Source organism: Fukomys damarensis, unplaced genomic scaffold (assembly GCF_012274545.1).
Source record: "Fukomys damarensis isolate Sample0158 unplaced genomic scaffold, DMR_v1.0_HiC HiC_scaffold_30, whole genome shotgun sequence".
Classification (NCBI taxonomy): Eukaryota; Metazoa; Chordata; class Mammalia; order Rodentia; family Bathyergidae; genus Fukomys; species Fukomys damarensis.
In genome coordinates this window covers 66,036,697-66,051,902 of record NW_022900942.1, presented here as the reverse complement: position 1 = coordinate 66,051,902, position 15,206 = coordinate 66,036,697, and the positions used below count along the sequence as shown (strand labels likewise).

Here is a 15,206-nt window from a genome sequence, read left to right as displayed (position 1 = left end):
AAAAAAAAAAAAAAAAAAAAAAAGGAAGAAATAGGAGGAAAAATACAACACTGTTTCTGAGAATTAAGCAATAGGGATAAACTCCAAAGATTCTGCAATCATAACCTAGAAACAAAGATCTATTTTCTTAATACTGAGAAGACAGTGCAAAAAGACATTCGTTTACATGAGAGCCTTTTGTCTGCAAAGGAGATGGCAACGTCTTGCTCCAAAGACTCGGCAGGGACGCTGTGACTGGACCCAGGGGAGGGGACGGAGAGGAGGAGAGGACAGCAGCTCCTGCAGGGGGTCCTGGGGTCCCAGCGGCGGGGCCTGCACTGAGGCTCCGCGCTCAGGCCTGGGTGGGAGCAGGAGAATCTCCACTCTTTCAGCTGTCTCGTGGGTCGCCGGCCTGCCTCACTGCCTCACCCCACCGAGAGGGGCTGCTTCTGTTTCACTCTGTTATTCCTCTTTTCCAGGCTGCTTGGGAGGACATGGGTGAGGTTCAGGAATATTATGTTGGACCCAGAAAAAGTCCCAAGATGTGGGCAGAATTGTGGTTTCTTCCTTCCCTGACAAGCGCGGTCCCTGTAACTGTCCCAGCGGACAGCACTGCTCGTTGCTGGGGGATGGGGCTGCACAAGATGCCTATTGCCTTGAGGATTTCTAGGGATCAGAGCACAACATTGGTGATGGTAGAAGGTAAAAGGCAGCCCTGATTAGAAAGTCTAAGCTTTACTCTAATCGGGGAATAAAGGAAATAAACACTGACCAGCAGTCTAGTTAATGAGTTTTCTAGGCAAATCATGATGTGTCACTCTTCTTTCGGCACTTGGGTTTGCAAAACATTTTTGTCCCCTTTAATGCCCCTGAAATGCTGTGAGAAGGGCAGGATGTGACTGGAGCCAGTGCGGCAAAAGCAGCAGCAGAAGATCCAGCTTTGGGGGTGACTGATGGTCACAAAACCAGTACGCAGCACAGCCTCAAGGTCCACGTCTGGTGATCTTCGCACGTGTGCCGGTTGCAGGACAGTGTCAGCTCAGTGACTGGATGTCACTCATCTGAGGTGAAACTCTGGCCACTGGGAGAGAACTTGGCTGGAAAGCCGGTGGCTGCCATGTTTCTCTACCCAGTGACTGATCCTGCACACAAACCCAGTCCTGCTGTTGCCCCAGTCACGCTCTGTCTACGGTTCAGTCACTTTTATTAAAGAAAAGCAAAGAGATGATTCTGTGAAGCGAGGGCTAAGTGCGAAACACACAGGTGGCCTGGAAGCACCCACCCGGGTCCCAGACCTGAACGTCCACAGCCTCCCTCCTCATGCACAGCTCGGCTTTCTGCAGCGCCAGTTATGAGAACCTCGACAGAAGGTGTCAGAAGCGAACAGTTCCCGACACTCCAACTACACAGAAGCTTTCGGGGGCAGTGACCTCTGACGGGTCGATGGCTTGGGAGCAGGAGTTTCTCAGAACTCCTCACTAAGAAGACAGCAGGTGGGTTTGGAGGAAGGGGGGGCATTTGTTCGTGTTCCTGGACTCCAACGGAGGACCACGGGATCTAACTCATGTAGGGATGAAAACACGGATTTGCACCATTACTAGTTCTTGACACACAGGCCTACTTAACAGGAGCCTCGGGCTTTGGCTTCCTATCTGCGAAAGTTTTCAGGGGATAATTACTCCTGCTGGCAAGAAAAGGAAGCAGTTCCATTCAGGGGAACATTCACTGCACACTTAATTAGGCTGGAGGTGCTGAGTGATATTCAAAAAGAAATTATGAAAGCCATTTTGTGATCCTCCTAAATTTTCTATTACATTTACATACATTTTCCATAACATTTAGCCTAGGAAAATAGTCACTTTCCACAGTGAGTTCATAAATCTAATTATTAATGTTCCTGATTGTCAGCCAAAACCTCATGCGCGTTTTCAATCTTGTCAACCAGGATGACCACCGTTTACGTCCCTCTAACGCTCTTACTGACTCTGACTTTTCTACAGAGTGCTTCTCTTCTGCTTAATGGGCCTGCACACCCTGCAGGCCCCGGGCTGGAGACTCCTCCCTCCCTTGTGACAGTCTGAGGACGATACTCTGGGTGCCTTGCTGAGATTCCCTGCTTCTCACAGAGGCAGGTCCAGCACCCTGGCATTTCTGGACAGTGCTGACCACAGGGGCGGTTGGAGGAGCTGGAGACAGCAAGTGCCCTATAGGTACCTGCAGCACAAACGAGGAAGAATGAACAGTAGCCCACTGCCAACCCTGAAACTTCCCCAAGGCTGGTCAGTGTTACAAAAGGCAGGGTTGTAACTAGCTCCTGTAACCGGGAGCCTCTTGGTGTGTCTGAGGGAGCACAAAACCCTTAGTGCTTCCGGGTGAGGTAACACTTCCTGGGTAGAAGCAGAGGAGGCAAGAGCTGAACGTGTGAACGTGGCTAGGGTCAGCAGTAAATGAGGAAAAGCTAAAGCCACTCCCCAGCCTTTCACCTCTACCTACCAGGTTACAGAATTAACACTGACTTAACTGAGGGGCTGAAAATCCAGGGCAGGTAAGCATCACCAGCACAAGACAATAATATGGTTAGCAAACTAGTTTTGGGTGAAAACAAAAGCGTATTAGCACTGCGGTGGACATCAGTGTTCTCATAACCAACCACGCTGCATCCAAGTAAGAGCTGGCTGATGAAATGCTCTGCAGAAGAGGAAGATGGAGAGAAGCCTTCATCACACAGCCGCGTCCCCTCCCGTCAAATGAAACAGGATCAGGAAGCGCTGTGACAAGTGGAGAGCAGCTCTGCAAGCCAAGGCCACGCAGGGGGAACTGTTACTACCTGTCCAGGCAGGGCCCCATCAGCTTCTGGCCTCTCAGAACCCACAGTTGGTGCTCACATGGACACTCGATTTTACCACTTTCAAAAGGTGAGCACGAGACACTCAGTCTTCGTCAGAATCTCCAATCTCTCTCCCAAAGGCTCCCAATCTTCCTGAGACCTCCTGAAAATGTATCCCTTAGCCTCTCAGAGCCAACAGCCGTGACTCCAACGATCCAGAGGTTCCTAACAGCAAGGGGTGTGAACAGCCCGGAATTCATCACCAAGACAACACACCAGTCAATGCAAGGCACTTGCAACTTGTCGGATCACTGGGTTCTAAAAGGAAGCTGTTTCTAGGTTAGGCGGTTCAACTGTTCACAGCTACGGACAGGAAGACCACCCAGACACACGGGGAGAGCAAGCAGCAGGCAACCGTCTCACCTGCCAGAAGATGAGATTGGCCGTGTGTCTCCCTCTCCGCACCTGACATGGCTTCCACTCATGACACTGGTAGGCGTGTACGCACAAGGCGTCCCGCCCTCACTCAGCGTGGCGCCGCACTCGGAATGCACGTTCCTGCTGCAGATGACACTCGGGGGCTTTGCCATAACCTGGAGCTCTAGCCTCTGACATTTATCTTTCATGGACAAGCCTGGATTCCGTGGGGTCAGGAAGAGCCCTGAGGAGGAGTGTGGGGAAGGCCCGCCCTGCTTCTGAGGCCGAAAGGGGCACTTCGTGGGCGGCCCCTGGGACGCAGAGAACGCGTGCGTGCGTGCGTGCGTACGTACGTGCGTGCGTGCGTTGAGGCCCCGCAGGTGCAGCCCCTGCGCGACGCGGTCCTCTCCGCATTGCTGTGGCAAAGGCACAGGCGAGGGGGGAAGGGGCACAGAAGCCAACACGAGGGATTAAGAATGCTGCACATTTTATGCTCATGGACACTGGGATATGAAAAGACTGCTGCAGTTGCGTATTTCCAATAAATTAGTGTCCTCGCCGAGTTCTTGGTCCCAGTTTCTAGGGTCATCGCATTCCTTTTTCCCCCCAGAAAAAGTACTATGTTGGCTTCATTTTTTCTATTTTACTTTAAATTCACCATTGAAATCATTCTCTATATGCAGTTTTATATGCTTTAAAAATTTTTCGTATCTCAAATGCATCGTTCATAATTTATTCTCATTTCAGATTTTTCCCCTAGAATGAAGGCCTGTAAATGAAACAGATGAGACTTTCAGGGTTCCTTTGGATATGAAATGTTGTAACAGATACAAAAAATTGAAAACCGAAAGGTATCATACAAATGAGCTACTGTTATGTTATTCCTTCTCCCGGACTCCTTCTAATACCCCACAGCAAGTGCGACTCCCTGTACACAGCACTTACTAGGTGCTTTGTGCTTGGCTAAGCGAACCACGCAGACAACTTTATTCTTATTATGATGTCTGCAGCCCATCAGGCTCCCGGTCGTCGTGCCGGCTTGGCACGTCTCTCCGCATTCCTTTGTAATACTCTGAACAATGTTATTTCACAAATGTCTTGGCCAAGTCAATGGTTCTTTGCGCCTGCATAAGACTGAGAGCTTCTGACCCCTTTCTCCTGGCTCCAGTGAAAGCCGTGCTCGGTGTGGGGCAGCCTCCTGTGAGCTGAGGTCAGCGATGTGGCCACTGGAGGATGTGTGCTCAGCCTGCCCTGTGCCCTCCCTCCGGGGCGTTCCCTGCTCTCCTGTCTCCCTGGTCCTGGACGGGCTCCCTGGCGGGTGATCGCTCCTCTCCGCTTCCCCATCCAGCTCTCTCTGCCCGTGACACCTCCTTCCTCCCGTCAGCCCCACCTGTCCTCATGGGGCTCCAGTGCTCATCTCTGCCCTCCTTGCCCCTCACACACCACCCCCTGTGCCACACACACCCCGACATGTCCATCTCCGAGATGCAGCTTTCTCCTCACTCAAGTCCTTGCTGGCCCTGTCCTGCGAGGACCACTCTGCGCTCAGGCTACTGTCTCAGCCGCTTGGCTCTGCGGCAGACCGGACCGCGCGCTGGGCTCTGGCACCCTGACACCAGCTCATGAGCTCCCTCTGCATCCTGGTGAGTGACATACGAATGAACGTAATCATAGCATAACTTCCAGAGGCAAAAAGGTGTTAGCATGGTTCTGGAAAAATGAGAACACCTGGCTCAGGAAGCTAAGGAATCTATAGTGGCCAGGCTCAGTGGCATACAGCTATCATCTCAGCTCTCAGGAGGCTGAGGCAGGAGGATCACTGGGAGTACAAGGCCAGTCTGAACTACATACTGAAACCCTGCCTCAAAAAATGAAACAAAAGAAACTGGAACGGTCATATAACCACTCAGCAATTTAGACTGGAAGTTAGGTTTCCCTAACTCCAAAGACTGTGCCATCGGACTCATGTGAAAAGTTAGGTTCCCAATGTGAGCACTGTATAAAGCCCAGTCGTTACCTGAATAATAGAAATTCCCTCCTCAGAACCTGAGGAGGGAGGACAGTGGGATTCCGCCTGTCCAATGGGTTCTGTGTGATGCCTGACATGACCTGCAATGATTTTGGTCGTTACTTATCAATAGATCCTGTAGTTTCTAACTAATTTAGAGCAAATCTTTGTTTAGCTCTGGAACTCACATGTTGGCTTGTAACAGGCTCACTTAAAATGAAGCTGCTTCACATGTATGCTACAGACTTTTGAGATCTTAGGGTAAACCTTGCAGGCTGACGTTTCACACTGCAGAATTCTTTTTTCTCAAACCACCAGCATCAGTCCAGCAAAGAGATGCAATAAAGGGACGATACACTTCTACGTGAACATAGTAAGAAGTATTTTCTGATCACTACTGAACCAGCTCCTCTGAGCCTGTACCAACTCTTAAACAAAATGGTCCCGAGTAAGAGCGAAAGCTGGAACTTGGAGAGAAAACGGTAACATACTTGCGAGGACTGAGCAGTCACAGACGGCAGCAGGGTCCTACATCTTCCTGTTCTACGGGGAGAGAGGAGCAGTGCAATGGTTGAAGCCGATCAGAGCACTGGACTTCTGCGGGCCACTCGCGATACCTGTCCAGCTGCCCACCCTCCCAGTGTCACGGTGGGAATCGCGCTGGGTTGCATAGCAATATTTAAAGAGTGCTTATTAACAAGATCGGTGTCCTTTGTTTTATGGCTAAGTTTCTCCAGCTGAGTTGATACGGTAATTAGGTATCGATTCAAGAGACCAACAGGGAGACACCTAACCCTTCTTAGGAGCTGTTGGACATAGCTGGGGTCTGTACACTACTTATGCACAAAATCAATCCCCCTAAAGCTGCAACTACATGAAATAAATAGGGAGCTATGTGCACACAACTTTTAAAATATGGGAATCAGAATTTACAGGAATTCTATTTGTGATTTTGCTAAGGCAACTGTCAAATCTTTAGTTTTTATGTGAAATTAGATTTTCATGATTATCATATTTGAATAAACTGAGGCAAATACCGGGAAAGCTAGGGGACCAGAGGCTATCTTAGGAGCAGGAGCAGCACAGGACCTGCTGGCGTGGCTGGAGGAGGGCACTGCAGGGTGAGGGCTGGTGGACTGCGGTCTGTGCAGGAGGCGGTGTGGATGTGTGAGCTCCTGCAACCTTCCCAAGACTGGATGTCTGGATGCCCAGGGGTCCCAGCAGGTGTAAGAGAGCAGGACGTCCAAGGAGGAGGTGTTGATGGACTCAAGTCTCTTTCCTTGGACTTTCAGGGAGACAAGCAAAGGGGTTGCTGCTGCTTTAGAAACCTTGCTTGTCAAAACACCTGGCTCATCTTTCTAACCTCCAAATTCTACACTCTGTCCACTGGCTTGCCCACTACCGTTTCTCTAACAGCAGGGCCTTCGTCAGCCCCAGGCATGACTGCCTATGTCTCCAGTCCTCCACTAACAATCACTTTCCTGTGGGCTGCCTGGGCCTCGGTGCCTCCCTCCTGTGTGCCCAGGACAGGGACGCCAGGTGACTCCCAGCTGGGCACACACAGACAGACAGCTCTGGGAAGCAATCTCATTGCCCACGTCGCCTCGGGACCACATCAAACATGTCTAGAAAGTACAGCACATTTTCTGAAAATAAATACAATTGCTTTACTGCCTATTTTTCCTGGAGGGAAGGCAAATGTGTCTGTTATTTTGTTCTAAGAAGAGCATACGGAGGTTTCAAAGGACAAGGTAGATGAGAAAAATAGCAAGCTGAACGCAATTTTAATTTTCTAATTAGTTACAAAAGAGCTGATGAGCAGTTTGAGTAAGGGAGGAAATAATGAAAGTGAACAATGAGATCGTAACATTGCTCCATGTTTTCTGAGTTAGCCAGGCAAGGCAAAGCAGCTTGAGGAATATATCTAGTAGAGAAGAGTAAATGACAATGGCAGATATTCGCCAAGTTTACAACTATAATGCTTTCATGGCAAAATAAATGTAACCAAAATTTACACACATCATATAAAATAAGTTGATTCCTGATTTATATATGAAACCGGAGTTGTTCTACAAGGAGGTTTTATTTTTAGTTAGAAGTTTTTTTGGATGAATAAAACACTCAGGCTTTTCCTTTTACTAACAAAAAATATTTCCCGTCTGACTTGAAGTCTTACTAAGGATGCATTTTTTAAAAAGGAAGCTAAAAGAATTCTCTCATTCCTTATGCGATCATCTCTTCCCACTCATAGACAGGGAAATCTGTAGTGTATGATTTGGGTCCTGACTCCCAGCAACAGAAACTATTCCAGAGTTGTTTTTAAAATATAACTAGTGAAGAAACATTCCTTCATAAGGGTAACCAGAACTACGTTACTAGTGTCCACACAATAATCAGGGCTTCATTATTTGAAAAACAAACAGTCCACCACACACGGAAGTAACACCTGCATTAGTCAGGGGCTTTCAGGTACGGGGCACTGGTGTGACTGCTGTCTCCTCCCACTCTGGTAGGCAGATGACTGCAATACCCATCCTCCCCAATTCATGGTTTCTCCAAAACGCATCAGTTAGAGGCGGTACCCACACAAAATGGCCATTAAAAAAAATTTCACCAAAATGAATACCGAAGAATTTCATCAGCACATTCAAGCATGGAGTTCTAACTGAGGAGGCAGGCAGTGCCCAAACACTTCTGGACACAGTAAAGCAACAAGGCCGAGAGAACAAAACTGAAAGCAGTGCCGGCAAAGCAGGAAAATGTGGATGAATCACAGGCTGGGGAACGTCAGAGGGTAGGAAACATCACTAATGATGCATATCGCACACGGCAGACTGTGCGCACACAGGTGCACACATATCATGCACACACGTGAGAGTAAAATGCAGAAGGAAAAGCAAAACAGCTTATGTGAAATCCATCCTTCATTCAGAGGTGCTCTCTGCCAGATCACGAAGGTTTCCTCTGTTGCTTTATGTCTCAATGTTCTCTGTTGGACTGTGATTCTAAATGAGTAAAAAAATTAATCTTTTCCCTGTCTTAAAGAAGAAAACATCGCATCCACGCAGACATTAAGATCGCTAGGTGCTACTTTGGTGGCTGGAAGGCTGGAATCTGTGTGCTTCCTGGCCCTCTCAGGATTTAAATAATTTTATGTGACACAGCCGATGTGCTGATCAATAAAAAGACAACAATCATTTACATCGAGCAGTGAGTGCAATTTCAAGAATTTGCCTTAACCAAGCTGAGTGTCTGGAGTGGAATCGATATGCAAGCACCCTGCTAGCGAGTGGCGTAAATGAAGTGTGGCTGAATTTCCGCACCGATATATATGGATCAAAGAACAATCAAATCAACCAAGAGGATGAGTCTGGGAAGTGGCACAACGGCGGTACTTTTGAATGCATAATACTGTAAAAACCCAGGAAAGCAAACAGCTGTTCTCTTCCCTTTCCCATTTCTTCTCTATTTATCTTATCATTTGGGAAAAGCTTTCTTGTATTGCAGTTTGATTACATGTGCATTTTGCAAATTTCCAGATGTGTTCAGTTGCTTTCATCTACATTATGGCTTTACATTTTAGGTCCACATGCTTCCCTAATCAGAGTTCTTATTCCTCTACACAGTAAATTAGATTGAGGATTTTAATATACCCCATTCAGTTTGTGGAGATTGTGGACATTTTTTCCCCAAACTAGTCTTTTTAGATATATTGGTCTTCCAACTTTTCAATAGATAATCAGTACCATTATGTCGTACTGTAAAATGAATCTCTTGAAGAGAACATTCACTTTTCTGTAAAAAAACCCCACCTTGACAGGTGAAGCTGAGATAATTTCCTCTCTCCAATTTGTGCAAAGATAATTTACCACTTGAGACAGGCAAAGGCGGAGACTGTAAGGTTTCCCCAGGATGCTTTCTGAACACTGTCCCGTAAGAAGTGATCCTGATTTTAGCATCACGCGTGTGGAGGACAAAGACAGAGAGCAAGTTTGTTCCTCTCAAGATGCTGATGCCGAGGAAGAAGGTACAATGACACAGAATGCAAAGTGACCCTGGCAACTTCAGCCAATACCAGCGACATGTAATCCAGGCAGAGCACAGCTGAACTTGGAATGGAGCGTTACATTGGCTGTGGATGGGGCACGCATTCAGAAACCCACACCCTCGCAGGTTTCACAGAGCTGGGCCTCATGAAACGCTGTAAAATCAGTGATAAAAGCCATGTATTTTGGACTCTGAGGACTGTTTGAATCCGCTTTGTAAAATAGAAAACCGAAAGGGCCAGGGCCAGGGATGTAGCTCAGCAGCACAGCACCTGCCTGGCAAGCATAAGGCCCTGAGTTCAATTTCCAGTACCAGAAAAAAAAAAAAAAAGAGATAGGGACCTCTACAATGAACTAGTAAGGTCCCCCAAATTCCCAAGACAACTTCAAATGTGCAGAAGTAAACAAGAACAAAATAATTTCCTCCCAAGTCATTTGGTAGGAAAACTGAATACCACTTTGCAATGCACCTGGCCCTTTGAGAGGCTGGGAAGACGCTAACAGACCCCAGGAGAAATGCCTTCCAAACATAGACTCAGACAGATCTCGACAAAGATGTGGCCACAAACCTGAGCATAAGGGTTTGAAGGTGGGATGCGACAAGAGTGGAAAAATGCTTTAAACGTCTGCATACCGATCTGAGGAACAGAACAGGCAATGTTTCTAGGAAGGGGCTGGGGCTGGAACTCTTTTTTCCGGGGGCCAAGCCCGGGTGACACTAACCCTGCCTGCTTGGACGGCCCCTGTGCGGTTTTCAGTGTTCAGAGAAGCAGCAATGAGGTTCCGAAGGCCACGTGGTGGCCAGCGTGTGAGGAGAGGGTGCCAGGGGTCGGTCAGGTTACCACAACCATAGGCTCCTCAAAAACAGCACCCAGAGGGCCAGCGGCGGCCCCTGTCCAGTAGGGATGCTGTCTTCAGGTTGGAACAGGCCATTACCCAGGTAGTGGTGCTGTCACGTGGCACCAACACAGGCAAGCAAGACCCTCCCATGAGCTATACTGCACGAGCAACATAAGAGTAATTGCTTCACACAACTCTGAGGGATTTCAAATAAAAATCTCCGGGATTCTGCCCTCACCTGACTTCACTGCCGATCAGTAACGGCTGCCTTCTGGCTCCGAGCCGACCCTGGCACACGTCTGGCCAGCAGAGAGAAGCGGCCCCCACAAACTGAAAATGTGAGCCAGGTTTCAGGGGGCTCATGAAATCAGACTCAAAGAAAGGAGCCCAGAAACAGACCCTACGTGCCCCAACTGTGAGGGCGACACTTTTCTTGAGTAAGTTATTCAGACAGAGAACTCTAAAGGGAATCCATTCTGATAAGACAAAGGCAAAACATCCCAGTCTCTCTGAAACTAGCAGAAATTCCATTTTAAACATTAAGGAGCTCTGGCAGGGCCACACTCAAGAGTTCTCCCAGCAATCATCTCCTTCCCAGGAGAATAAATGCATTTTATCCATGCAATGCAAACGCTGAGCTATGTAATTTTTCAGGCATATAACTCATAGTGGAACAAGAACTGGGCCTACATGTTCATGATAAACTTCAGTCTGCTCCAACAGTAATTTCACACTGTCCTCTCCAATCAGTTGTTTATTTTTAAGAAACAATAACGCATTAAATAATCAGTTGAGAAATTGGCCAATTTACTACAAGTTAAATGATATAAAACCTCAAGTGTTAGAAACAAATTTAAAAAACACCCAATTAAAGAACAGAGCTCAGGACAAAAACACTCTGTGGAACGAAACAGCATCCATTTCCTTTTGGGAACACAACACCTCCTGCAAAGAGCACAGGTTTGGCTGTACCTCTTAAAGGACACTCACCCGCTCTGGGGGAGGCCGCGCCCAGCAACGCTGGAGTGCCTGGCAGTGGGCCCTTCCTTCTCTGCCCCTCCTCCCAGCAGGGATCGGCTTCAGGCTGACCTTGGTCTGCAGGGGAACCCGGACCACACCCAGGCCAGCCCACCCTCCCTACCTACCTGACCGGGGCGCCCCTGCTCTGTGCGGGCTTCAGCAGGACAGTCACCGTGTTGTCGGTCTGGTTCAGAGGGGTCTCGAGTTCATAGGCTGGCATGGACGGGGCTGGGGAGGAGGCGGACACAGAGACACGTTATTTCCGAGCCAGCATCTCAGGACTCGAACATTCTCCTCCCCCGGCACTGAGCACACAGCCGCCCGCTGCCCATGAGTGAGTGCGATGGTGAGAGTGCCTCACACAGAGGGGTGGGTGCTGCTGCCGACTCCCCATCTGGGCCAAGCCGAGCTGGGACAGGGTGCAGGTGGGGGCCGGAGCAGCTAGCCATGTTGTTTCCGGGTCTGAAATCAGCCTAAATGGGTGGACACATCATGCTGCCCACTTAATCTTTGTGCTCACTGTGTAATGTGACCTCAGGAACACACTGACCGTGAAGGCATCACCAAGTTTTGAGATAATCACTGGGAACGTAACACTGCACCTGAGCCAAGGTTTCTTCCATCCAAGGAGTCACCAGGGGTGTACAGAGGACAGCAGGTCAATGCCTGACAGGGGTGTGGACCAGTGGGAAACCCAGGGACTGAGGAGGGGACAACCTGGGTCTGACTCCTGGTGGTGGTGTTTTTGGGTATTTAATTTCTGCATGTTTGCAGCACATGATGATTACATTCTTCTGGGGCGCTGGTGTGTGTGCCATCCCCAAGAGAAAGATCTGTCTCCCTGTTTTCTTCTATCTTTTATTTTTTCTCTAATATACTTTGTTTTCACCAGTGTAGGAGCTCAGGCACAGAAGTCATCTCTGAACCTTCAGTTTCTGTACCTTTCGAAGCAGGGGAGCAGCCTTGGAAAACAGCTGTGACAATTTTACAGGGGCCCCAGAGCACCCGCCAAACAGAGCTGTACAGATGCTATCCCCCCACCCAGTGTGGTCCTGTTGCCAAGGATGTTTTCTGGGATCCTTTCCTCGCTAGACTGAGATGTCTCACCACCCTAAGGTAACAGTGGAGCTCCTCACCCTGGGCAGGACAAACCCCCACATGGGGCTGTGATGTCTAGGACCCTTCTTGCTGCAACCTACAGGTACAGGTGTCCCATGGAGAGGCTGGGGAGGGTCTCTTGCAAAAGCCGTTTGAAAAACATAAAAAAGCTTCTGTGTAAGATAGGGTCTACCTCTCTGTCCATCACATTTTCTCAGCATCTGAAACAGGTGTCAACTCCCCAGAAGGAACATGATCACTGGTTACTACAAGCACTAATAAAAACTGAACACAAAGTTTAAAAGATATTGACTTCAATTCCATTAAAATTAGCTCCTGCTCGTAACACAGAATTATATTTTATATATGAGAGTGATTCCTTCTCTTTGGGCCATGAAAATAGAACCTATAAAGTGAACTTGCCACCTCCCTTGTACCAGGGGTTGAACCCAGCCCTTTTATTTATTTTTGAGACAGAGTCTTGCTAACCTTGAAAGATTTGGATCACAGGTTTGCACACACTCCTGACTTACTCTAACATTTTTAACTTTTTGAAAGTCAGATGGTTATCTTCCTAAGCCTGTGTCATGCACATTTCTTTGCCTTTGGAGTGAGTTACATGAACGTGATGTATCAACACTGGCCAGATTCATATGGCTTGGAAATTTTATATAAAAAATGTGAGAAACGCAAATTCTTCTTTTCTAACAGAATATCTTCCTTAAGATAAAAACCTTTGAAATGTGGTTTCTATCAGGGAAATGTTTAGAAACTATTCAGAGGTGTCTGTATTGGGACATACTTCTTTCCTAAGTTGCCCTGATAAATCGCCACACTAGAAGTTGTGAACTCACACACAGGGGCCAATTCGCTTGATGACGATCAGAGACAAGGTACGTGGCGGAATCATCACCGAAGCCCAATTTTCTCATTCCGAGCCCAGTGATCTTTCTCCCTGTACGTCTGCACAGCCCTAGTCACTGTAACCTTCCAAGATGACTTCTTTTCCAGCTATGCACTGCTCTGTGCCCTAGGGCTTTACACTGGATAGCAAATGTAAAGTGAACTCCAAGTCAAGCTTGTGCTCATAACTAAAATCTACAACACTTAGAACACTCTAATTATAGAGCTTCCTTCCTTCTATTCCAAACTTAAACTTTTACCAAGCTAGGAATGGGGCAGAGCAGATACCGGACTAAACAGAGCTGACCTGAGCCCAGCTGAGATAAAGTTACTGCTGTCCCCACCTCCATGGCGCCTAACCTGGGCAGAACAATCGAAGCCCAAACTCAGTACTTCTCTTCCCAGGGCGGGGAGAAAGAGAAGATGGAGGAGGAGAAGAAATGTCCATGGGGTTTGTTTACTGTGGTTACAAGTCCCACACCAGAGGGGAACTCCATTTCCTCTTGTCTGGGAGTACAAAGACATTTTCTGAACTACAGAACACACCCAGAGATATTTCCCCGATGACATCTTTTGTTGGATGGTGTTGATGTGTCTAAGGAAAGTCCCTGAGGCCCTGGTGCCATGCTGTGTGCTGCCTGCTGTTGTGGGTGGGAACTGCTGGTGGTGAAGGTCCCCAGGAAGGCGGGTCCTTGCAGAAGGGGACACTATGTGATTTTGGCCCAATTCCCCACAGCACTGCTGCGCCGCAGGCTTGGGGTTGCGGAGGATGACCGTGCCTTTCATCCAGGTCCTCCTGGGCAAACCAGCACACTGCAGCCGCTCCCACCCAGGCAGACCCTACACTCCAAAGGGCACGGCTGTCCCATTCAGTTCTGTGAAGTTGAGTTTCAGGCACTCAGGAAGATCTGCATGGAGAGAACACGTTTGCATGTCTGAGCTCTGCACTCTTGACCAAGGGAATGAAAAAGCATGAAACTGCTACTTCTGACAGAAGACAGAGCCCCCAGTGCGGAGTACCTGAGATTTTGGTGGTGAACTGGTTTGTGGCTGGGGGCCCGAAGCCCTTGGCTGTGCTTGCTCGGATGGTAAAGGAGTATGTGGTCCCTGGATACAGTCCGAAAAACAGAAAATGGGTTTCGTTTCCCAGCTTTGAAACTCTTCCACTTTGATTGGATAAATCAATTTCTGGGTCAAAGGAGCTGACTGCTTTGTAGGTGATCTGCAAAAGAGTAAGACGAGATAAAAATGGATAAAAATGTCAGAAGCAGGCGGCCCCGATTGCATCTCTGTCCCCCACACCCTTCTGATGTCTACAGTCAGACCCTTTAGGGTCGGCTTCCACCTCAGTGTGACTCTGCACCCGCTGGAGCCAGTCAGGACCTGGCCCAAATTGCCACCTTTACAGATGGAGCAACTGGAAGTCAGTGACATGCAGGGTGAGTTCGGGTGAGCTGACACCGTGAAGTTGTTTGCTTTCAAACAGCAGTTCTGTACAACTGCAGAATAGCTGGTTTTGAACAAAATAACAGAACAGACAAGTAGCTCAGGCAGATAAGGCCCTGAGCAGCACCCGGTCTCATCCCTCATCCCATGGCCCCGATGTCACTCAGCACTGAATAGGTTTATTGTCTGCTGGGAACAAGCGCACATTTAAGGGTTTTCATCAATGTGGGCGAAGATATCTGCACCAGAAATAAACCCTAGACACACGCCAGTGTTCCCAGAGCTGCAAGTGGAGGGTTCGTCACATTCGGTTACTGTTCTCGAAGCGTCACAATGGAATGGAAAGGTCCCCCTCTGCACTGGGCAGGATGGACGGCGGCCGCAGGCGCATGGGGTAACCGAGCACTCGAAAGGCGGCTACTGAGACAGAGCAACTGTAGACTTCATTTTCATCAGCTAAAATTTCAGCTTAAATCACCGTGAGTTACCGTCACTTCCGTCTTGGAGTGTACAACTCTAAAAGTTTTCACATTTGCCACCTAACATATTTGCATGTTGGATGAATCAGGAACGTTTGAAAAGAGAACATAGGTGACTTTAAATTTTGCTCTTTCAAGAGATG

The 15,206-nt window shown here is 48.3% G+C and overlaps 1 protein-coding gene across 8 annotated transcripts in view; it reads right to left on the bottom strand.

Annotated features, from left to right (window-relative positions):
* Positions 1 to 15,206, bottom strand: part of Ptprm (protein tyrosine phosphatase receptor type M) — a 608,602-nt gene that overhangs the window by 249,211 nt on the left and 344,185 nt on the right. For all 8 annotated transcript variants that reach the window (XM_033757448.1, XM_033757447.1, XM_033757449.1 and 5 more), the window contains exons 10-11: positions 14,159 to 14,360; positions 11,263 to 11,365 (exon numbers count right to left, since the gene is read on the bottom strand). In XM_033757448.1, coding sequence (XP_033613339.1) covers positions 11,263 to 11,365; positions 14,159 to 14,360 — 305 coding nt within the window. The remainder of the gene's footprint in view (positions 1 to 11,262; positions 11,366 to 14,158; positions 14,361 to 15,206) is intronic.